This window comes from Dendrobates tinctorius, unplaced genomic scaffold, assembly GCF_039654945.1.
Source record: "Dendrobates tinctorius isolate UK_male_01 unplaced genomic scaffold, ASM3965494v1 ptg000040l, whole genome shotgun sequence".
In the NCBI taxonomy this organism is placed as follows: domain Eukaryota; kingdom Metazoa; phylum Chordata; class Amphibia; order Anura; family Dendrobatidae; genus Dendrobates; species Dendrobates tinctorius.
Genome location: NW_027361708.1, coordinates 11794916 through 11819723, shown reverse-complemented (window position 1 = coordinate 11819723; position 24808 = coordinate 11794916). Strand labels below are relative to the sequence as shown.

General features: G+C 45.3%; 1 protein-coding gene across 2 annotated transcripts in view; it reads right to left on the bottom strand.

Annotated features, from left to right (window-relative positions):
- The window catches only part of NRG3 (neuregulin 3), a 1501599-nt gene that overhangs the window by 221123 nt on the left and 1255668 nt on the right, over positions 1-24808 (bottom strand). For both annotated transcript variants that reach the window (XM_073574817.1, XM_073574818.1), the window contains exon 7: positions 18474-18601. In XM_073574817.1, coding sequence (XP_073430918.1) covers positions 18474-18601 — 128 coding nt within the window. The remainder of the gene's footprint in view (positions 1-18473; positions 18602-24808) is intronic.

Below are 24808 nucleotides of genomic sequence, written 5' to 3'. Positions count from 1 at the left end.
AGGCTCACTCATAGCTGGAGCGCATGGTCCGGATTCCGGTCTCCGAGTTTGTAGGGACACTGACGGTCCTGCAGCAGAAACCAGAGGAAGTAGCAGCTGTAAATGCTCTGTTCCCAACTAAGGCTCGGAGGCCCCAGCAGCGACTTGTGTGAGCCAGAAGGAAAAGGTTATGGCTGCCTGCCATACGAGAAAGTTTCAAAAGAGATTCAACAGGGGGAACTTCAGTGAACTCAGTACTGCGAGTACCTCAGATAAGAGCTAGAACGGAGGCCACACTACCTATCTGCAGAGAGAGAATTCCTAATTTGCTTCCAGGCTGACCAACTTCTTCTCCATCTGTATTCTGGGTCCTGTACGGCACTTACCAAGTACAGGAAAAGGAACTGCATGACTGTGTCTGTCATCTTTCTCCTGCGTCTGGTGCATGGCTCTGCTACATCCTGCACTGCACACCATCTACCAACTCTTTCATCTGCCCTGCGACTATGGCCCTACCTGTGCAGGGCTTCTACATCTTAGCTGCACCACAACATCTGTCCCAGAGAAGCGACACTGCAGTGCTGGTCAATCTGATCAGAAACCACAGGTGGCGTCACGTATCATTCACCTATAAACGTTATTCACAACTTTGCATGGATGCCCAGGCCCACAGACCGGGTCACCACCACCGTGACACATCCCTTTGAGACACCGGCCCGGTACTGATTAACCCCACTGCCCTGGCTGGCCACCCACACTCCATGTCAGATTCATCTTGGACTGGGGAATTCACGATTTGACTTGATAACCCAGGCATGGTATGTGGGAAAGAGTTACATGGACTAATGTGAAGTGTGGCCTGCTGCATCATTCACTTTTGGTGGGGGTGAAGGACACAAGGAAAGGGGTTCTTCCTGACCAGGAGTCAGCACTTGACAACTCAGTGCTTTCATTTTTTGAAACTTCAGAAGAGGAGGGCATATTTGCTGGAGTCTGTTTCGGCAATGTAAACCAGAACCAGTTCCTGATGCTCTGGCCTTAAAAGCGTTTAACCTACTCCCAGAAAAGGTAGCCTTCTAGGCGATCCGGAGCCAGACCATGACGCAGGCTCAACACCTCCTGCCTTAGCTGCTCTTCTGCTTTTGCCACTACCAGCAGATGCACCACCACCATCAGTACCAGCTGGCCCCCCCACGCCCACGTCAGCTGCATCTTCAACCATACTTCCAAATTTTGGAGAAAATGTACCCAAAATAACATCAGATATATGGTACTGTATCAGAAGCGTACAGCTCTATACAGTCAAAGGATAATTGTCAATCTCCCTATATATTTCATGAGTCACACTGAGACGCTCACTGGCTCAGTATGGATTAGACAAGAATATAAAAAGTAGAAAAAGGGTACGGTATCATCAGATACCAGGTGTATATAGTATAGTTTAAGCATTCTACATCTCCGTATATATTTCAGGAGGCAGACACAGACGCTCTCAGGCTCAGTATGGATTACAACACAATATAAAAAGCCATAAAATGGTAATGGATCTGAAGCGTGAAGCTGTACACAGTGTAGGGGTCATTGTCACTCTCAGTATTTATTTCCACAGTCAGAAACAGACTCTCACTTAGTCAATTTGGATTAGACCCGAATATAAAAAGCAATAAATGGGTAATGTATCACAAGCGTAGAGCTGTATACAGTGTTGGGGTAATTTTTAAATCTACCTATAAATTGCCTGAGTAACCCACAGACTCTCACACGCTCAGGATGGATCACACCACAATATAAAAAGAAGATCCGCAAGAAATAATCACACATGTGGGCCAATGTTCCAGGTGTCAATGATACACTTAGAGTGGTGGGTGGAGGAGGACTTCCTGGCAGAAAGGGTACAGTATCACCAGATACCAGGTATATAAAGCATAGTTTAAACATTAAAAATCTACGTCTATATATCAGGAGTAGCGTTGAGCCTCCCCGCTAGTGCTCAAGTTCGTTTCGGTTTGTCGAACAGGAGACAAGTTCGTCGAACACCATCGAGCCCCATTGAAAACAATGGCAGGCAAACACAAACACATACAAACACATAGAAAACAATTGCAAAACAACTTAAAAGGTGTCCCAAAGCAGACAAAATGCTCAGAAGGCAAAAATAACATATGGAAAAGGGCAGCTACATATAGAAAAGAGGTGGAGGTGTAAAAGGAGGAGGAGACACAGATATAGGCATGGCATGCCCTTATAAAGTCAAGAAAGGCTGGATTAAAAATCTAAAATAAAAAAAATCTTAAATTCTAAAATCGAAGACGATCATATACCGTTGGACTTCCCACCATAAATTATGCCAACTGCTGATCGGGCGGCGTTATTCCCACGACCCTCCGAACAGCGTCCATGAAGGCAAAGTGTTTGATTACCGGGGGGCAGTATGGTTGCAAAGCTGAACCTTAAAGGAATGTCCAGAAGGGCACCACCAGGAGTGGAGCCTGCGGCTTAATTGGACTCCACATGGGCAACCTCAACCATGTCAGCCACGGGAAGGATGGACAGATTGCAGGCTTTCTCGATTCTGTGGGTGGTGGTGCATGGCCGTTTTTAATTGTGCTAGCGATTTGTCAGCTTAATTCCATTAAGGAACGAGACTCCGGCATGACCCCGTGGTCCGCGTCCAGCTTACTAGAGGGACACGCAAGGCTCTGGCACGCGAGATCGAGCAATAACAGGTCTGTGATGCCCTTACATGTCAGGGGCTTCATGCGCGCTACACTGACAGGACCAGCGTGTGTCACTTGCAGGTGCGGATAACCCGCTGAACCCCATTAGTGATGGTGATCTGGGATTCCAATTCTTCCCCGCAAACGAGGATTTCCCAGTATGTGCAGGTCAACTGGAATTCCGGAATTAGGCCTAACTAGCATTCCAGAAAGAATGTGAAAAAAATTAATTGTCCAAACCACAGGTGCTGTAGCTTGCTTAACAGCTGGACTCCTCTGCTGAGTAGCACACAGTTCTTACATAAACAGGCGGCATAGCTTGATTCACGCGTGGGCAACTCTGCTGAGTAGCAGACAGTGCTTACATAAACAGGCGGCATAGCTAGGTTCACGGGTGGGCTCCTCTGCTGAGCAGTAGACACAGGTACTAGGCCCAAAGTATTGACTGGGCTAAATGGAGTTAAAAAATGGTTCTTACATAAACAGGCGGCACAGCTTGGATCACGGGTGGGCTCCTCTGCTGAGTAGCAGACACAGTAGCTAGACCCGTAGTATTAACTGGGCTAAATGCAGTAAAAAACTGGTTCTTTCATAAACAGGTGGCATAGCTAGGTTCACGGGTGGGCTCCTCTGCTGAGTAGCAGACAGTGCTACAAGGCCCAAAAGGATTTTCTGGACAAGATGAAAAATTATTAGAAACACACATGGTGTAGCTCCTTGACAGGTGCACTACACCACTGGCTACCAGACACCACTACTATGCCATGAAACTGTCTATTAACATTTAAAACCATTATTAATGTGAAAATAAAGTTACGCTTTTGGTGAACGAACCGTTCTCGAACGGACCCTCGAACAGCCTAATTTTAAGCAAAGTGTTCAAGTTCGACGAACGGCTCGAACATCACCCAAAACAGCTCAAATTTGAACTTGGCAAACAGGTCGACTCGAACACCGCTCATCTCTAATCAGGAGGCAGACTCAGACGGTCTCAGGCCCAGTATGGATTCGACAAGATTGTACAAAGTTGAGAAAGGGTACAGTATCACCGGATAACAGGTATATATAGCATAGTTTAAACATTAAAAATCTCAGTGTATATTTCCATAGTCCAAAAAAGACACTCACAGCCTCAGTATGGATTAGACAAGAATCTAAAAAGTAGAAAAATGGTAATATATTCGAAGCGTACACAAGTATACACTGTTGGGGTATTTTTCAATCTTCATATATATTTCAGTCTCAGTAAGACAGTCCAGACTCTCTGCAAGAGGAAATGAGATGGCTACAAGTACAGACGGAAAGTCGAGTGATTGCAGAAATTTTGGAATTACTAATCATGGGAAAAACTCCCGGGAGAATTCTCAGAGGCGATGCTGACCCTCAATTACTTTGTCTGTGGAGACAGCGAAAACAGTTCTTGTGAAGAAAGGTTTGCTGTATCGCAGTACCGTGGATCCCATCACCGTTACTCATCTCCATCAAATTGTGATCACAGGGAGAGATGTAGACATTGTCCTCACTGCCTATCATGATCTGTCAGGTAACTTTGGAGTGCAAAAGACAGAAGCCACAGGCCGTAGGCGATTCTATTCGATTGGCATGAGAGGACACATTTAAAAATTTAGGCAGGAATGTCACACTTCTGTGAGTAGGAAAACCGTGAAAGCTGATGATAAACCACTACTGCATCTCATTGTGAGTCAACGTCCATAACAAATGGAAGCCACTGATCATCTGAAGATAGAGCCCAGCAGGACAGGGCATAGCTATGACTTAACCATCATCTATCAGTTCACCAAATTTGTATTCGCAGTCCCAGTGAAGGATTTATCAGATCAGACTACACAGCGGTGGAGCAGGGAGAGGTAAGAATTGCAAATGCTGGGGCCCTGAGCAAGCAGGGGGAGCCCACTCATGGGCGGCGGTACTGGCACAGGGCCCCTCATAGTACGTCGGTGTGTTTGACGGCAGGTGTGCAGCCCCACCATCAGAGACACTTGATTGTATTATGAGGCACCCTGTACCAGTGCCGTCGCCCAAGAGTGGGTCCACCCACCTGTCCAGGGCAACGGCACTCGCACGGGTGCGTGCGCCAGGTGGTGACCCCGGCCCTTGGGGGGAAGGCAGCCCAGTTATGGAAGTTGAAAAAATGGCATATGTTGATGTTGGACATTCAGAAGCTGAAAATGGAGGAATTGGAAAAGTCCGAGGAAGAAGAGGACAAAAGCGAGCCATTTTTCTGGCAACCTACGTGTCAGCAGGGGAAGGTGGGACAAAATCCTTTGAAACCCACGCATGGTTCATTTTAATGAAGGTTAGATCATCAACATTTTGGGTCAACAGATGGGTCCATTTTTCTGTCAGGATTGATCCAGCAGCACTGAAGACTCTTTCGGATAGCACACTAGCAGCAGGGCAAGCAAGCTCCTGTAAGGCATATTGTGCCAATTCAGGCCAGGTGTCCAGTTTACAGGCCCAATAGTCAAAGGGGAATGGCCTGTGAGGGAGAACATCGATATGGGGGGAGAAGTAGTTTGTAACCATAGTTGACAACTGCTGTCTCCTGTCACTTTCAATCGATGCAGTATTACCAGTCGTGTGAGCGGTACTTGAAAAATCAGTCCACAACATGGTCATGAAACCCCTGTGTCCAACGCCACTTCGGCTGTGTGCACCACGAACACCTCTTCCATGTTGCCCCCTATGGCTCGTGGGAGAACCATCACTGCCTCTGTGTGCTGGGAATGCCTCAAACAAATGGTTTACCAGAGTTGCTTGTTTGTTAGCCAATATTAGCTCTAGGTTCTCCTGTGGCATGATGTTTTGGAATTTGCCTTTATAGCATGGATTCAGGATGCTGGCCAACCAGTAGTCATCATCGTTCATCATTTTGGCAATGCGGGGGTCCCTTTTTAGGATCTGCAAGGCATAATCACACATGTGGGCCAATGTTCCAGGTGTCAATGATGCACTGCAAGTGCTGGGTGGAGGAGCACTTTCTGGCAAATCAACATCCCTCCAGTCACACACAAACCCTGTACCAGACCTTGCCATGCCAACATTTTCTATCGCCCCTGAGAAGCATCCTCCTCCCCTAAATAATCATCCCCATCATCCTCCTCCTCTTCCTCTTCTTCCTCCACCTCGTCCAGGAGAGTTCCCTGAGCAGACAATGGCTGACTGTCATCAAGGCTTCCCTCCTCCTCTTCCTCCTCGGCTGCAGACGCCTGCTCCTTAATGTGCATCAAAGTTTGCATGAGCAGACGCATAAGTGGGATGCTCATACTTATGATGGCGTCGTCTGCACTTACCAGCCATGTGCATTCCTCAAAACACTGAAGGACTTTACAGAGGTCTTTCAGCTTCGACCACTGCACACCAGACAACTCCATGTCTGCCCTTAAACTGCCTGCCCGTGTATCCTCCCACAAATGCATTACAGCCTGCCTCTGTTCGCACAGCCTCTGAACCATGTGCAGGGTGGAGTTCCATCTTGTTGCAATGTCGATAATTAGGCGGTGCTTGGGAAGGTGGAGCAATCGCTGCAGCTTCTGCATACGACTGGAGTGTACGGGTGACCGGCGGATGTGCGAGCACAGTCTTCGCACCTTATGGAGCAGGGCTGTTAACTTTGGATAATTATTGAGGAAGCACTGCACCACCAGGTACAAGGTGTGAGCCAGGCAAGGTATGTGACTGAGTTTTGAAAGGACTATGGCTGCCACAAAATTCCGGCCATTATCACTAACAACCTTGCCTGCTTCAAGATGTAGACTGCCCAGCCATGATTCAGTTTGTCGCTGCAAGTAGTCGGCAAGTAACTCCGCGGTTTATCTGTTGACGCTCAAATACATCATCTTCAACACAGCCTGCTGACACTTACCACTAGCTGTTCGATAGTGGGACGCCTCTTGTGCAACACTGGCAGCTGCGGATGGAGTGCTTGTGCATCTGCGCACTGTGGACGAGCTTTCACTTCTGGAGGAGGAGGAGGGTCGAACGCCTACAGCACACTGTTTCCTGTACCATGGGCTAGGCAGCACTGTCCCACCGCCGCTGTCCCCTGTGAACCCTGCATCCACCACATTAACTCAGTGTGCAGTGATGGACACGTAATGGACCTGGCCATGCCTACTGGACCATGCATCTGTTGTGAGGTGCACCTTTCCACTCACTGATTGCTTAAGTGCACGGACAATGCGGTCTTTCATATGCAGGTGGAGGACTGGGATGGCTTTTCGAGAAAAGAAGTGTCGACTGGGTAGGTCATAGCGTGGTACTGCATAGGCCATGAGCTCATGGAAAGCTTCACTTTCAATCAACTGGTAGGGCATCATCTCTAATGAGATTAGTTTGGCAATATGGGCATTCAAACACAGGGTATGCGGATGAGAGGATGAGTACTTTCTTGTCCTACTGAGAGTCTCTGGTAGGGTGAGCTGGACTTGAGAGCTGCATATGGTGGAACTAGCGGTGGACATGGTGGACTGAGAGAGGGTTGGTGATGGTGATGGTGTTGGTGGTCTTGCTGATGGCCTAGATTCAGTCTTTCGTAGCATTAATATTGCGATTCCCTGATTGCTTTGGCCTTGCGACGACACCTCAACATTTGCTGCATGTCGTGTGCTAACCGGTGGGCTTACAGTGGGGGAAGCGATGTAGCGTTGCTGACTACCTTCATTCGGAGCAGGTGCACATGCGGTACGTGAGATTTGGTAGTCCATCCACGCTTGCAAGTGCATGGTGGTTAAATGTCTAAGCATGCAACTGGTGTTCAAATTTCTCAAATTTTTCCCTCGGCTAAAGATCTTTGCGCACTTCTTACAGATAACCTTTGCCTGATCATTAGGATTTTGTTCAAAAAGTGCCACACTGCACTCTTCCTACTATGGAAGACATTTTGAGGCCTTGCACGCTGTGCTAATTTGACCATCTGGCCAAGCTGTCCTGCAACTCTTTGGGTTTTTGTAAACCGTTTTTGGACTGCTACGGGCCTGCCAGATAACAGCTGTTGCGATGTCGATGCCTGCTGCAGATCCTCCTCCTCTTCTGAGCTATTGGCAGCAACACTCTCTTCCCCCAATGGATGCCAATCTGGGTCAACAACTGGGTCATCCATCACCTCCTCTTTAATTTCATGTGCACCTTCCTCTGTGTCATCGTGTAAGGTGGTATAGTAGTGAAGAGAAAACAGCTGCACTCTGGGAAATTTTGATTTTCAATGCAAGCATTTTTTTTTATTGAAGACACCACAGGGGAATAGTGCGTTGAGGTAACGTTTCGACCCTATGTAATGTCGCTACACCACAGACGGCGCTTGCTGCCCCACGCTTCCAGCTCATCTTAGGACCTCTGCCTGGTCCCTGCCAGACCGGACTTCTACATATGGCACTTTAGCCCCTCCTGCACATTCATACTGCCATGATTGCTTTTTTTCTCTTGTGCTTTAAGTGAGGTTTGAAAAAGACCCAACATAGGGTCGAAACGTTACCTCAACGCACTATTCCCCTGTGGTGTCTTCAATAAAAAAATTTTTTTGCATTGAAAATCAACATTTCCCAGAGTGCAGCTGTTTTCTCTTCACTTGATGACCGTCTGGACTAAGTGCACGCCTTGTCTGTATCACTAAGGTGGTATAGTATGCGGGAAGGGGCACCTGAGTTTCATCAGGGTCAGATTCTGGCTCAGTACACTGCGAGGATAATGTAGTGCTCTGAATGAATGTACCAGCAGAAAAATCTAGCAGTTGCTGTGCATCAGTGCACTCCATGTCCGATTCATCTTGGACTGGGGAATTCACGATTTGACTTGATAACCCAGGCATGGTATGTGAAAAGAGCTCCATGGAGTAATCTGTAGTGTGGCCTGCCGCATCCTTCACTTTTGGTAGGGGTGAAGGGCACAAGGAAAGGTGTTGTTCCTGACCAGCAGCCTCCAATGATGAGTCAGTGCTTTTATTTTTTGAAATTTCAGAAGAGGAGGCGATAGAGCTGGAGGCTGTGTCAGCAATGTAAGCCAAACCTTGATCCTGAAGCTCTGGCTTTAAAAGCGGTTTAACTACTCCCAGAAAAGGGAGCCTTCGAGGCCTTGTGGAGCCAGACGATGACGCAGGCTCAACATCTCCTGCCTTAGGTGCTATTGTGCTTTTTCCACTACCAGCAGATGCTCCACCACCCCCACCACCATCAGTACCAGTTGGCAACCCACTCCCACTTCCACGGCCTCTTCCACCATACTTCCTCATTTTTGGAAAAATGTACCCAAAATACCACCAGCTATATGGTACTGTAAAACAAGGTACAAGGTGTCTATAGTAGTGTGGAGAATTTGAATCTCTCTAGAGATTTTAGGAGGCTGAACTATTATCTCAGGCCCAATATAGATTACACCTCAATTTAACAGGCTGAAATTGACTGGTGTATGACAAAGTACAAGGTGTATATAGTATTGTGGAGAGTTTGAATCTCCCTAGAGATTTTAGGAGGCTCAACTATTATCTCAGGCCCAGTATAAATTACACCTCAATTTAACAGGCTGAAATTGGCTGGTGTATGACAAAGTACAAGGTGTATATAGTATTGGGGAGAATTGTAAGCTCCCTAGAGATTTTAGGAGGCTGAACTATTATCTCAGGCCCACTATAGATTACACCTCAATTTAACAGGCTGAAATTGGCTGGTGTATGACAAAGTACAAGGTGTATATAGTATTGGGGAGAATTTGAAGTGCTCTAGAGATTTTAGGAGGCTGAACTATTATCTCAGGCCCACTATAGATTACACCTCATTTTAACAGGCTGAAATTGGCTGGTGTATGACAAAGTACAAGGTGTATATAGTGTTGGGGAGAATTTGAATCTCCCTAGAGATTTTAGTAGGCTGAACTAATATCTCAGGCCCACTATAGATTACACCTCAATTTAACAGGCTGAAATTGGCTGGTGTATGAGAAAGTACAAGGTGTGTATATAGCATTGGGGAGAATTGGAAGCTCCCTAGAGATTTTAGGAGGCTGAACTATTATCTCAGGCCCAATATAGATTACACCTCAATTTAACAGGCTGAAATTGGCTGGTGTATGACAAAGTACAAGGTGTATATAGTATTGGGGAGAATTTGAAGCACCCTAGAGATATTAGGAAGCTGAACTATTATCTCAGGCCCACTATAGATTACACCTCAATTTAACAGGCTGAAATTGGCTGGTGTATGACAAAGTACAAGGTGTATATAGTATTGGGGAGAATTGGAAGCTCCCTAGAGATTTTAGGAGGCTGACAATGATGCTCTCAGTCCAAGTATGGCAGCAGGCAGCCTAATAAGCAGGACTGCTGCACACAGTGTGGAAAAATTAACATTTGGTAACTGTGCAGAAAAGAGGAAGAAAAGTATTTTTGCTTTTAAAAAAGCAGTTTGCACAGCAGTGTGCAAAGAGCAATGCAGCTATCAGGGAGCCTTATAAGGCAGCCTAATAACCAACAGAGCAGATGCACAAAAAATATATCCTCCCCTGTCACTGCACACAAACTGTTGTGTTGTACAGTGGAAATCGCTAACAGCAGAAGCAGTTTTTTTGTTCTTCCCTGCCTAACGCTCTCCCTTATTCAGAATCAGCAGCAGCACCTCTCCCTAATGCTAATATCAGCAGAAGTAAGATGGCGGTCGGTGTGCAGCCCTTTTATAGCCCCTGTGACGCCACACGAAGCAAGCCAATCACTTGCATGCCCTTCCCAAAGATGGTGGTGACCGATGCCCAAGTCATTGCGTTGCCCACTGGTCGCCGACCTTGTGGATGACCTCACGCTATGGTCAAGTTTCGTTTCATGAAACCCGACTTCAGTGAAAGTCGGCGACTTATGAATTTGACCGACCGGTTTCGCTCAACTCTAGCTATGTCATGTTTGGAGAGCCCCTGATGTCCCTAAACAGTGGAAACCCCCAAAAGTGACACCATTTTGGAAACTAGACCACCTAAGGAACTTATCTAGATGCGTGGTGAGCACTTTGAACTCCCAAGTGCTTCACAGAAGTTTATAACGTACAACCGTAAAAATCAAAAATAATTTTTTTGCAAAAATGATTTTTTGCTCTGAATATTTTATTTTCACAAGGGTAACAGGAGATATTGGACCTCAAAAGTTGTTGTCCAATTTGTCCTGGGTATGCCAATACCATGTATTTGGGGGTAAATCACTGTTTGGATGCACAGCAGAGCTTGGAAGGGAAGTAGCACAGTTTGACTTTTTCAACGCAGAATTGGCTGGAATTGAGATCGGACGCCATGTCATGTTTGGAGAGCCCCTAATGTGCCTAAACAGTGGAAACCCCCCAATTCTACCTCTAACCCTAACCCAAACACACCCCTAACCCTAATTCGAGTCCTAGTCATAACCCTAACCACAAATCTAACCCTAACACACCCTTAACCGTAAACCCAACCCTAATTCTAATCCAAACCCTAACTTTAGCCCCAACCCTTTGCCTAACCTTAACTTTTGCCCTAACCCTAACATTAACCCCAACCCTAAACCTAACTTTAGCTCCATCCCTAACCCTAACTTTAGCCCTAAACCTAACCCTAACTCTAATGGGAAAATGGAAATAAATACTTTTTTTATTTTATTATTTTTCCCTAACTAAGGGGGTGATAATGGGGGGTTTGATTTACTATTTATAGAGGGTTTTTATGTTTGACAGCAAAACAGTTTTTGCATCACATTTTTCTGTATTTTGACCCACAGAGTCATGTGAGGTCTTGTTTTCTGCGGGATGAGTTGACTTTTTTATTGGTATAATTTGCAGGCACATGACTTTTTTGATCGCTTTTTATTACGGTTTTTGTGAGGCAGAATGAACAAAAACCAGCAATTCATGAATTTCTTTTGGGGGGGTGTTTATACCGTTCCGTGTGTGGTAAAATAGCAGTTTTATTCTTTGAGTCAGTACAATTACATCGATACCTCATTTATATCACGTTTTAATGTTTTGACGCTTTTATACAATAAAAACTGTTTTATATGAAAAATAATTATTTTTGCTTTTCTTTATTCTGAGAGTTATAACTTTTTTATTTTTTGCTGATGATGCTTTATGGCAGCTTGCTTTTTTGCGGGACAAGATGACGTTTTCAGCAGTGCCATGATTATTTATATCTGTCTGTTTGACTGCGTGTTATTCCACTTTTTGTTCGGCAATATGATGATAAAGCATTTTTTTGCCTTACTTTTTATTATGGGGTTCACTAAAGGGGTTAACTAGTGAAACAGTTTTATAGGCCGGATCATTAAGGACACGGCAATACTAAATATGTGTACTTTTATTGTTTGTATATTTATTTACTTAACCAAAATGTATTTATTGGGGAATTGTTCTTTATTTATTTAGAAATTAAAAAAATATATATTTTTACACATGTTATTTCTTTTTTTTAACTTTTTTACATTGTTCCAGCATGGGAAATTACTATACAAAGTCAGATCACTGATATGACACTTTTGACTGCACTCTGTCAGATCAGAGATCTGACAGGCAGTGAAGGAGGCTTGCTGATGCCTGCTCTCAGCAGGCACTGACAAGCCACCCCACTGCAGGACCCGGAAGGACCCCATGGCCATCTGGGAGCCCAGGGTTTCCAGGGAGACACTGAGAACAACTTATAGGGATAGGTGGCTCTAATAAAGACTTTTACATTTTTGGGGGCAGATAGACTCTTTTAAGGACTGTTTGTCCCTAGCTTGATTTTTTTGCTTCGCAGATATCCAAATTTCTACACACAGTGATTGGAGCCTCACGGAAGTCTTTCCACCTGTACTTCTATAATCCCTATCACATTATGCATTTACCTAATATTTAAAGTGAAAAAGAAGCTGACATTGCATTTTCTGTCCACCATTTGCTATATTATTGATTTTAAATTTTGAGGCGCTGAAGAGACAGACAATTTGCATGCAGTTGGAAGATGGTATAAAAAGCAACTTTCCTCTTAAATGATTCTTATAATAACCATGTTTTAAATTAGTAGTAGTCAAACAATAGATCACAATCTAGGTGAATAGATTTTTATATTATTCTGCATCCACACTAAAGTTAGAAACCTGCCTCATATATTGGCTTCACCATTTCACCATCTCTGAAGTTTGCGTAATTTGTATAGATCTGTCGTCAAGGACCTAACGAGCCACAAAAACATATATATGAAGAGATGGGAGTCCGATTTAGGTGCTGATATCCGTCTCGAGAATTGGAATGATGCCATCAAAATCACTTACAATTCCAACATATCAATGGGTCTTCACGAGGTTTATTTTAAACTGTTAAATAGGTGGTACTATACCCCAACAAGGTTTTCACATTTTAACACAGAAATATCTTCCTTGTGCTAGAGAGGCTGTGGACATCAAGGGAACCTCTACCATATATTTTGGGGTTGTTCAAACATCAAAAACCTCTGGTTCCAGGTCACACAGCACATTAACCTCATTGCTAAGGACTTCACAATTACACCTGAAAGAGCACTTCTTTCATTAGACATGGAACAATTTGATGATTCGGTAAGATATATTATCATACACATCCTCTTAGTGACTAAGACCATGTTAGCACAATGGTGGAAGAAAGTTGAGGTTCCTAAGTTTTCGGACATACTTGATAAGATAGGCCAACATAGCAATTTAAAACGCAGATTTGCGATTAACAACAATCACATCCACAAATATACAAAAAAATGGAAGACTTGGAACAACCAATTCCATATCAAATAGACCTATTAAGAGGTATTATATTTTGAGGCCTAAACATGGCCAATGTAGTACCGGGATGTTGTATCTCCTTCCAATAATGTTACCCCATAATAAGGATTGGCGATTTTCTTTTCCTTTTATGTTGTTATTCTCTGTATGCTATTTAATGCCTATTTGTGGGTTCTCTAGTTTTAAATTTTTTCCATACCTGTACAAGGTTCTTTACTTCCCATTCCCTTTCCTCCCTTCCTTCCCTTAATTACTGAAAACCAATAAAATTATTTGAAAAGAAAAAAAAACAAAACATCATTATCAGCTTAGAAGGAACCTGTCACTTTCAGAATTGATATTTACCTGTTAATATAGAGGTAAACTGCTGCTATTTACCTTACTTAAAAGGGCTGCAGCTACAGAGAGAAAATAAAGTTATATTCTCCCTGCAGCTACTCACAGTCTTTCGAATGGTGTAATAACTTTTACAATTACCACACACAAGCACTGCTGAGTAGGCTGTTAGCCAAGGTGCAGTAGTGTGATAAAAGCTGCAGTAACATTATGTTAACCCCTTCCCAACTTCCCAACACATGATGCCAAGTAGGCATCATGAAAGTCGGAGCCAGTCTGACCTGTGACGCCTATGTGGCGTCATGGCGAGATCGTGTTCCTGCGAGTCGGGTGACCGAGGTCACTGACTGGTCACCCAACTTGCAGGTACTTGGGGACTTGTTCTTCACCCCAGAGGGGGTGACTTTCACCCCCAATGGCTATGATCACTCTGATTGGCTGGTGAAAGTGAAACAGCCAATCAGAGCAATTGTAATATTTCATCAATGAAACTTGGTCAAATGTTAAAATCCAGCCATGGCAGATGCTGCAATATCTCGGCCGTGGCTGGAGATTGCGATCTACCCCCGTATCTGCTCCCCTCTTCTGCCCTCTGCTCCCCCGCCTTCAGATTCCACCCCCTCCCCCGGTACTTCCTGAGTCCCAGTGTCCCTTCATCTCCAGGCCTTCCTCCATGGGTGCCGCCATCTTCTAAAATGTTGGGCGCATGTACAGTGCACCCACCGAGATCTGCTGGCCGGAACTCAGCAGATTCATTCATTCATTCCAGGTACATTTTGATCACTGTGATAGACCCTATCACAGTGATCAAATTAAAAAACTAGTAAATAAACCCCCCCTTTATCACCCCCATAGGTAGGGAAAAATAATGAAATAAAGAAAATATATTTATTTTTATTTTTTCGTTAGGGTTAGAATTAGGGTTAGAGTTGGAATCAGGGGTAGGGTTGGAATTAGGGTTGGGGTTGGAATTAGGGTTTGGGTTGGAATTAGGGTTTGGGTTGGAATTAGGGTTAGGGTTGGGATTAGGGTTAAGATTAGGGTTAGGGGTGTGTTGGAGTTAGGGTTGGGATTAGGGTTAGGCTTGTGGTTAGGGTTATGGTAAGGGTTGGGATTAGGGTTAGGGATGTGTTGGCCTTAGGGTTGTGGTTAGGAATAAGGGTGTTTTGAGGGGTAGGGTTAGAATTGAGGGGTTTCCACTGTTTAGGCACATCAGGGGCTCTCCAAACATGACATGGCACCATTATTGATTCCAGCCAATTCAGCATTCAAAAAGTCCCTCCCTTCCGAGCCCCGATGTGTGCCCAAACAGTGGTTTACCCCAACATATGGGACATCAGCGTACTCAGGACAAATTGCACAACAACTTTGGGGGGTCTAATTTCTCTGGTTACCCTTGGGAAAATAAAGAATTGGGGGTTAAAACAAATTTTTTGGTGGAAAAAAATGATTTTTTACCTTCACGGCTCTGCGTTATAAACTTCTGTGAAGCACTTGAGGGTTCAAAGTGCTCACCACATATTTAGATAAGTTCCTTGGGGGGTCTAGCTTCCAAAATGTGGTCACTTGAGGGGGGTTTCTACTGTTTTTGCACATCAAGGGCTCTGCAAACGTAACATGATATCCACAGACCATTCCATCAAAGTCTGCATTTCAAAACATCTCTACTTCTCTTCTGAGCCCTGACCTGTGTCCAAACAGTGGTTCCCCCCACATATGTGGTCACTTGGGGGTTTCTACTCCAAACACGACATGGTGTCCGCTAACGATTGGAGCTAATTTTCCATTCAAAAAGTCAAATGACGCTCCTTCCCTTCCGAACCCTGCTGTGTGCTCAAACAGTGGTTCCCCCACATATGGGGTTTCAGCGTACTCAGGACAAATAGGACAGCAACTTTTGTGGTCCACTTACTCCTTTTACCCTTGGGAAAATAAAAAAATTGTTGCTAAAAGATCATTTTTGTGACTAAAAAGTAAAATGTTCATTTTTTACTTCCATGTTGCTTCTGCTGCTGTGAAACACCTGAAGGGTTAATAAATTTCTTAAATGTGGTTTTGATCAGCTTGAGGGGTGCAGGTTTTAGAATGATGTCACTTTTGGGTATTTTCAGCCATATAGACCCCTCAAACTGACTTCAAATGTGAGGTGGTCCCTAAAAAAAATGGTTTTGTAAATTTTGTTTTAAAAATGAGAAATCGCTGGTCAAATTTTAACCCTTATAACTTCCTAACAAAAAAATGTTTTTTCCAAAATTGTGCTGATTCAAGTAGACATTTAGAAAATGTTTTTTTAACTATATTGCGTCACATAACTATCTGATCTAACAGAGTGAAAATTCAAAATTTGAAAATTTGCAAAATTTGCACAATTTTTGCCAAATTTCTGACTTTTTCACAAATAAATGCAAAAATTATTGACCTAAATTTACCACTAACATGAAGCCCAATATGCCATGAAAAAAAATTCTCAGAATTGCTAGGATCCATTGAAGCATTCCTGAGTTATTACCTCATAAAGGGACACTGGTTAGAATTGCAAAAATTTGGCCAGGTCGTAAAGGCCAAAATAGGCTGGGTCATGAAGGGGGTTAAGCTGTGACTGTATTTACCACTACAATGACTGCAAAAGGCATCTGGAGGGAGAATATAATTAACTGTTCTCCCTGTGGCCGCCACTACAGTAAAAGACGTAAACAGGATTTTAACACTATTTACAGTTGTGGCCAAAACTATTGACACCCCTTCAATTCTGTCAGATAATACTCAGTTTCTTCCTGAAAATGATTGCAAACACAAATTCTTTGTTATTATTATCTTCATTTAACTTGTCTTAAATGAAAAAACACAAAAGAGAATGAAGCAAAAAGCAAAACATTGATCATTTCACACAAAACTCCAAAAAGGGGCCAGACAAAAGTATTGGCACCCTCAGCCTAATACTTGCTTGCACAACCTTTAGCCAAAATAACTGCGACCAACCGCTTCCGGTAACCATCAATGAGTTTCTTACAATGCTCTGCTGGAATTTTAGACCATTCTTCTTTGGCAAACTGCTCCAGGTCCCTGATATTTGAAGGGTGCCTTCTCCAAACTGCCATTTTTAGATCTCTCCATAGGTGTTCAATGGGATTCAGGTCTGGACTGATTGCTGGCCACCTTAGAAGTCTCCAGTGCTTTCTCTCAAACCATTTTCTAGTGCTTTTTGAAGTGTGTTTTGGGTCATTGTCCTGCTGGAAGACCCATGACCTCTGAGGGAGACCCAGCTTTCTCACACTGGGCCCTACAATATGCTGCAAAATTTGTTGGTAGTCTTCAGACTTCATAATGCGATGCATACGGTCAAGCAGTCCAGTGTCAGAGGCAGCAAAGGAACCTGAAAACATCAGGGAACCTCCGCAATGTTTGACTGTAGGGACCGTGTTCTTTTCTTTGAATGCCTCTTTTTTTCTCCTGTAAACTCTATGTTGATGCCTTTGCCCAAAAAGCTCTACTTTTGTCTCATCTGACCAGAGAACATTCTTCCAAAGCGTTTTAGGCTTTTTCAGGTAAGTTTTGGCAAACTCCAGCCTGGCTTTTTTATGTCTCGGGGTAAGAAGTGGGGTCTTCCTTGGTCTCCTACCATACAGTCCCTTTTCATTCAGACGCCGACGGATAGTACGGGTTGACACTGTTGTACCCTCGGACTGCAGGGTAGCTTGAACTTGTTTGGATGTTAGTCGAGGTTCTTTATCCAACATCCGCACAATCTTGTGTTGAAATCTCTTGTCAATTTTTCTTTTCCGTCCACATCTAGGGAGGTTAGCCACAGTGCCATGGGCTTTAAACTTCTTGATGACACTGCGCACGGTAGACACAGGAACATTCAGGTCTTTGGAGATGGACTTGTAGCCTTGAGATTGCTCATGTTTCCTCACAATTTGGTTTCTCAAGTCCTCAGACACTTCTTTGGTCTTCTTTCTTTTCTCCATGCTCAATGTGGTACACACAAGGACACAGGACAGAGGTTGAGTCAACTTTAATCCATGTCAACTGGCTGCAAGTGTGATTTAGTTATTGCCAACACCTGTTAGGTGCCACAGGTAAGTTACAGGTGCTGTTAATTACACAAATTAGAGAAGCATCACATGATTTTTCGAACAGTGCCAATACTTTTGTCCACCCTCTTTTTTATGTTTGGTGTGGAATTATATCCAATTTGTCTTTAGGACAATTCCTTTTGTGTTTTTTCATTTAAGACAAATTAAATGAAGATGATAATACCAAAGAATTTGTGCTTGCAATCATTTTCAGGAAGAAACTGAGTATTATCTGACAGAATTGCAGGGGTGTCAATACTTTTGGCCACAACTGTACCTGCAGATTACCCTATATTTGTAGGGTACCAGGTAAAAGTAGCATTTTTAAAGAACTTATGAAAGGTACACTTGTGAAATAAATGTAATAAAGGACTATCTGTTCTATTTTAAAGTTATAGAGAAACCGTGGAAACTTGAAAATAAATAGCAGTACCCTTTGTGTTTCTTTGTTTACTTTTTCCCTTAGTATACCTTAGTATATCACTTAGTTCAAACACAAAGAATATCTCTTAGCATTATCTCACACTTTTTATTTCCCCCAATGTAACATTACGTGCATTGTAAAACTTTGTAAAGCATTCTGTGAGTTAAATGCCAATAGACTTCAATCCTTACCTATGATGCTTTATCGACTGGCTCCCTCTGTCTGATACAGTACTTTCTGAGAAGGGTTGTGTTTCTGAAAAACTGGATTCCATTACATTCTCTCTTATAGGCTCTGGATTCTGATCAGATTTTGAATACTGTAAGTGAATCAATAAAATGCTTAAGCAGTTCTTTTCTTTGCAAAGTATAAATATTAATAATAATGAAAGCAGAAAATGATAGGACACAAGTATTAGGCAAGATATTAATAAACTGTTTTGTAGCACTTTCCTATTCTACAGAGTACAATCAGGAAAACTAAAGACGTACAATAGCAAACCATTCAACTGCTAACAATAAAACAAAGGAAAGTAGATGCATGTCACTACATTGAAATATTGTGAAATGTTTTCTGTCTTGAGAACTTACCAATGACACATCAATATGGTAAAGCAATCAACAGTAGTGTTCTCCTTAAGAACGACGGGTAATAAAAACATATAAAGAACAGCAATCATTTTAGTGACTAATCCTTACACTTCACAGCTTTAAGTATGTAAGTTCCTTGTAAAGGTTCATGATGGAATTTCCAGCGCAGGACAAAAATCGTGCAGTACTACTCAATGAAATAAAAATGTGTAAATGCTCCGAAATAAGCTTTAAAGGAGATTCCATAGTTCAAGGTGTGGTAAGCATTTTTAAAGTAAAGAAAAATAAAAAAAAACATGGAGTGGAAAGATGGATAAGTGTAAAGGTATAAAAAATAACTTTTATTAATAAACACATAAAAATAGTGTACTTTATTCAAAAAGGTCTTCGTTAATATTTGAGAGACCCAACCCACTAACTTAAATTGTGCTTGGGAGATACTGAGATATTTGTAAGGCACACACAGCTGAGCATATAGAATATAGGGCTATAAAAATCTTAATAGCACAGAATGAGCTTATAATCTCCCTGTCTCTTAACATCATATTAAGGCCCCATTACTTGCAACAATATTGTGAACGATATCATTGCTGCCTAATGGTTTGGGCCATAAATCTATCGTTGGTCTCCCGCTGGGCAGCACACACCGCTATGTGTGACAGCGAGAGACCAACGAGCTCCCAGCGCCATACAGCAGATGCTGGGAGCTGGTATCCAGGGTAAACAGCGGGTAACTAAGCGCCGCACAGCACTTAGTTACCTGCTGTTCACCATGGATACAAGCGTGCTCACTGGTCCTGATTGCTGGTGAGTCTGCCTATGTGACATCTCACCAGTGATCAGCTAGCTATGTCCCAGCGATCCCATCCACGTCAGATTGTTGGTGGGATCACTGGGACATTGAAGCGTGTAATGGGGCCTTTACTCTGCTTTTAGAAGGTGCTACAGTACGTCTAGACATAATAGCAGAGTTTGACCAATGTTGGTGAACATACTTTAGAGATGTAATTGCCTTTGATCTTAACTACTTTTTTACAGTTTAATTTAAGATCCTTACAAAGCTCCTCAATGAAAGTGAGATAGTGGGGACATTTTCTACAGTCGTTTAAATGATTTATTTTATGGTGGAATGTCATTGTTTGATGACAGTTTTATTTCTGTCTTCTGACCATTTTTGTTGTTGACTAGATAACTTAATTTAAAAGAATCTGTCAGTATAATCAATCCTCTTAAGCTATCTATTTGGGCACGTAGGTCATAGAAAGCTGAAAAACATGATAACTTGATATCTGCAATCTGATGTTTTTTTTTCCAGGAAAATTCAGCTTTTACTAGCCGTATTTTTCGGACCATAAGACGCACTTTATCCCCAAAAAAATTTGGGGGAAAGTGGGGGGTGCGTCTTATGGTCCAATATACTTACAACCATCCATGGCTGGTGGCTGGTGCGGGTGCCGCAGGGCTCTGTAGTGCGGTGGTGGCAGCGGGCTGTGCTCCGGTGCAGGGGTAGCGGCTCTCTGTGCTCCGGTGCGGGGGCCTCCGGGCTTGGAGGAAATGCCGGCGGAGCCGCCGTCCCTGCACCAGAGCACAAAGAGCCGCCACCCTCACCCCACAGAGCCCACCTGCCCCAGCCCAGCTGCTCCAGCCCCAGCACAGCACAGCTGCCCAAGCCCCAGCACAGCAGCCCCAGCACAGCCCAGCTGCCACAGCCCCAGCACAGCCCAGCTGCCCCAGCCCCAGCCCAGCTGCCCCAGCCCCAGCCCAGCTGCCCCAGCCACAGCCCAGCTGCCCCATCACAGCCCACCTGCCCCAGCCCAGCCCAGCTGCCCCAGCCCAGCACAGCCCAGCTGCCCCAGCCCAGCTACCCCAGCCCAGCACAGCCCACCTGCCCCAGCACAGCCCACCTGCCCCAGCCCAGCTACCCCAGCCCAGCACAGCCCACCTGCCCCAGCACAGCCCACCTGCCCCAGCCCAGCTGCCCCAGCACAGCTCAGCTGCCCCAGCCCAGCTGCCCCAGCCCATCTGCCCCAGCCACAGACCAGCTGCCCCAGCACAGCCCACCTACCCCAGTACAGCCCAGATGCTCCAGCACAACCAACCTGCCCCAGCACAGAGCCACCACCGCACGAGCCTGGACCACTGAATGACCCATGTGACCACTCCTCCACCTGTGCCGGATCCCTTCCCAGGTAAGCTGAATTCAGACTGTAATACAGACCCCCATTTGACACATTATTATTTTTTTCCCTATTTTCCTTCTGAAAATTGGGGTGCGTCTTATGGTCCGGTGCGTCTTATAGTCCGAAAAATACGGTATATGTGAATGAGCTGTTAAGATCTATGGGCATGACACAGATCTCCCAGAGATTTACAACCCCATAAAAAACCTTTGGAAGGATTTGAAGGTCCATGTTGCCCAGCGACAGGCCCTAAACATCACTGATCTAGAGGAGATCTGCATGGAAGAATGGTCCATCATACCACCAACAGTGTGTGCCAATGTAACGGGGTCTACCAAGCTGGGGTACCTCTTTCAGTACCACCCCGTGTTTTCGGAGGTCCGCTCTGCGTTGACTGGAGTCTGAATGAATCTCGCTGGCTGGAATTCCTTGGTCACATGGGCGCATATCAAATATCACTGCTTCTCCATGTATTTCCAGTCTGACAACACTTTACTCACAGGACACAGAATATATCACACAGATACAGAGGGCCAGCCAATAGAAAAGTGGCAGGCCAGACATGCATTACAAAAGCCGCAGGTGGCCGGAGCCTGCCGATGTTTACTGTGGAAATTACAAAGGTGGGGGGAGGACGGACAAAAGGGGAATGCTGTTACATTAGGGGCATGCATCTCACATAGAACCTATTATACATACATATAACTGTACAACATATTCTGGGTGCTAAGTGGTTCTGTAACACGTAACACGGCTCCCCTTTTCAGCGACGCGATCGGCATACACAGTCTGATCCTCAACGGATCGGTTTGGGGATGACCGAAGTTTATGGGGTTGGTACAAGTTCCGTTTGTCAACTTAGTCCATCGGCGTTACCGTTTTGTTTGCCGGGTCTGTGGTGGATGGTGAAGTCCAGAGGTTGTAGGGCTAAACTCCACCGCAGCAATCTGGCGTCGTCTCCGGATATCTGATTAAGCCAGACTAGGGGATTATGGTCCGTTAGGAGGGAAAACTGTCGTCCATACAAATATGGTTGCAACTTCTTGAGTGCCCATACTACCGCCAGGCACTCCTTCTCGATGGCCGCATAGCTTACTTCACGGGGCAGTAGTTTCTGACTCAGGTAAGCTACCAGGTGTTCTTGGCCGTCCGGCCCGACTTGGCTCAGTACTGCCCCCAATCCAAACATAGAAGCATCTGTGTGAACCAGGAAACGTTTAGTTGGATCGGGTGCGGCCAATACAGGGGTATTGGTGAGGGCGTCCTTTAGTTGGCGGAAGGCTTCCTCACACTCTGAGGTCCAGGTTACCTGGCAGGGTTGGTTCTTATGGGTCAAATCAGTGAGGGGCTTGGCTACGCTGCTGTAATTGGGAACAAATTTCCTGTAATACCCTGCTGTCCCTAGAAATGCCATGACCTGGGTTTTAGTGCGTGGGATGGGCCATTTGGCTATGGCCTCAATCTTGGCTGGTTCTGGCCGCTGTTTCCCACTTCCCACCCAATGCCCTAAATACTGAACCTCTGCTTTGCCCACGTGACACTTGTTTGGGTTCAGGGTGATTCCGGCCTGGTGGATCCTGTCCAATACTGTCTCTAGGTGATTTAGATGCTCTTCCCATGTCGCACTGTAGATGGCGATGTTGTCCAGGTAGGCACAAGCATAGTCCTGGAGACCATCTAGAAGCCAGTCAGCCAGCCTTTGGATGGTCACCGGGGCATTCCTCATCCCGAATGGCATAACTCAAAACTGGAATAAGCCAAATGGGGTGACAAATGCCGACTTGGGAATAGCGTCAGGACTAAGGGGAATCTGCCAGTAGCCTTTGCATAGATCGATGGTGGTCAAATACTTTGCCCCCGCCAGCCGGTCTAACAACTCATCCACACGCGGCATGGGGTATGCATCCGTCACTGTTTTCTCATTGAGCTTACGATAGTCTACACAAAACCGTGTAGTCCCATCCTTCTTGGGCACTAACACTACGGGGGATGCCCATGGACTATCTGACTCTTCTATGACTCCTTGTCGCATCCCCTCTCGTACAGACTCAGGGACGCGGAAGGGGTTTTGTCGCAGGGGGGTCTGATCCTGGGTCTCAACCTTATGTTGTGCCAGGCGAGTGTACCCCGGTCTCTCTAAAAACATCATCTGTTGCAGCTTCAACAACGCCTCCGCCTGCTGTCTCTCCCAGGGCCCTAGGTCTTCACCCAAGTGTACCTGGTCCCATGTTTTAAACTGAGTCCTTTCCCCTAAGACATCCGGCAAGGGAAGTCCGGCTAAATCTTATGTTTCAGGTGCACAGATGGCCACTACCTCTTCAGGGCGCTCCCGGTAGGGCTTCAGCCTATTCACGTGGAACATGCGGATAACCCTGGGGTCGTCACAATCGGCGACATTAAAGGTTGTGTCGGCTATTTTCCCCACTACCTGGTAGGGCCCCTGCCATGCAGCTTGAAACTTATTCTGCTTAGTGGGCTTTAGCACCAGGACCTTCTGTCCTATTTCCAAAGTGCGCTCTCTGGCCCTCCGATCGTACCATATGCGCTGGCGCCACTGGGTCGCCTGCATGTTCTCACATACAGCCTGAGTCAGATCCTGTAGGGGGTCCCAGAATTCCAGCACATAGGGTACAATAGGTACCCCTTCTATGAGGCCCTCCCCTTCCCAGTGTTCCAGCACTAAGTCTAGGGGTCCCCTTACCTGTCTCCCGTATACCAGCTTGAACGGGGAGAACCCCATGGATTCTTGGAGCACCTACCGATAGGCAAACAGGAGGTGTGGCAAGAATTTCTCCCAGTCCCTGTAGGTCCTGGTAAAAGTCCCAATGAGCTGTTTTAATGTCCCGTTAAAGCGTTCACACAACCCATTGGTTTGCGGGTGGTACGGGGCGCTTCTAATGGACTTTACGCCGCACAGCTTCCACAGTTGGTTGGTCACCTCTGCTGCAAACTGGGTACCCTGGTCCGAGATAATCTCCCGGGGAAATCCAACCCGTGAGAACACCTGGAGCAGGGCGGCCACCACCGTCTCTGCCAGTATGTTAGGTAAAGCAACCGCCTCTGGATACCATGTGGCATAATCTACCACTGTCAATATATACTTTTTCCCGGATGGACTGGGTTTGGCTAACGGCCCTATCAGATCGACCGCTACTCGGCTACATGGTTCCTCCACAATGGGGAGGGGGCGTAATTTGGCCTTGCAACGATCCCCCCTCTTGCCAATGCGCTGACAACTGTCACAGGTCTGGCAGTACTGACGAACATCATAGGTTACCCCCGGCCAAAAGAAGTTTTGTGTCAGACGATGCCTGGTGCGACTGACGCCGAAGTGACCGGCCAAGGGTATTTCATGAGAGATTCGCAGTAACTCCTGCCTATACTTCTTGGGAACTACCAGCTGTTGTTTTATAGTGGGGCTAATCCCTGTGTGGTGCTGCTCTGTGATCCGGTAGAGGAGTCCCTGCTTCCATACAAACTGTTCCCCTTCCAGTACTCCTCTCCCCTCCTGTGCCTTCCCACAATATCCCTCTAATGAAGGATCCTCAAGTAACTCCCTCTTAAATTCATCTGGGGTGGCCCAAGAAATGTGTCTGGCTATGGGAATATGTGCAGGTCTGGGATGTCTTACCTGGGCCTCCTCTGAGTGTGATTCCCCCTCCGCAGCTCGAGCTTGTCTCCGGGTGGTCACAGGATAGGTCTCAGCCAGAGGGGCCACCAAGAATGCAGACAACATGGGCCCCAAGTCATTTCCCA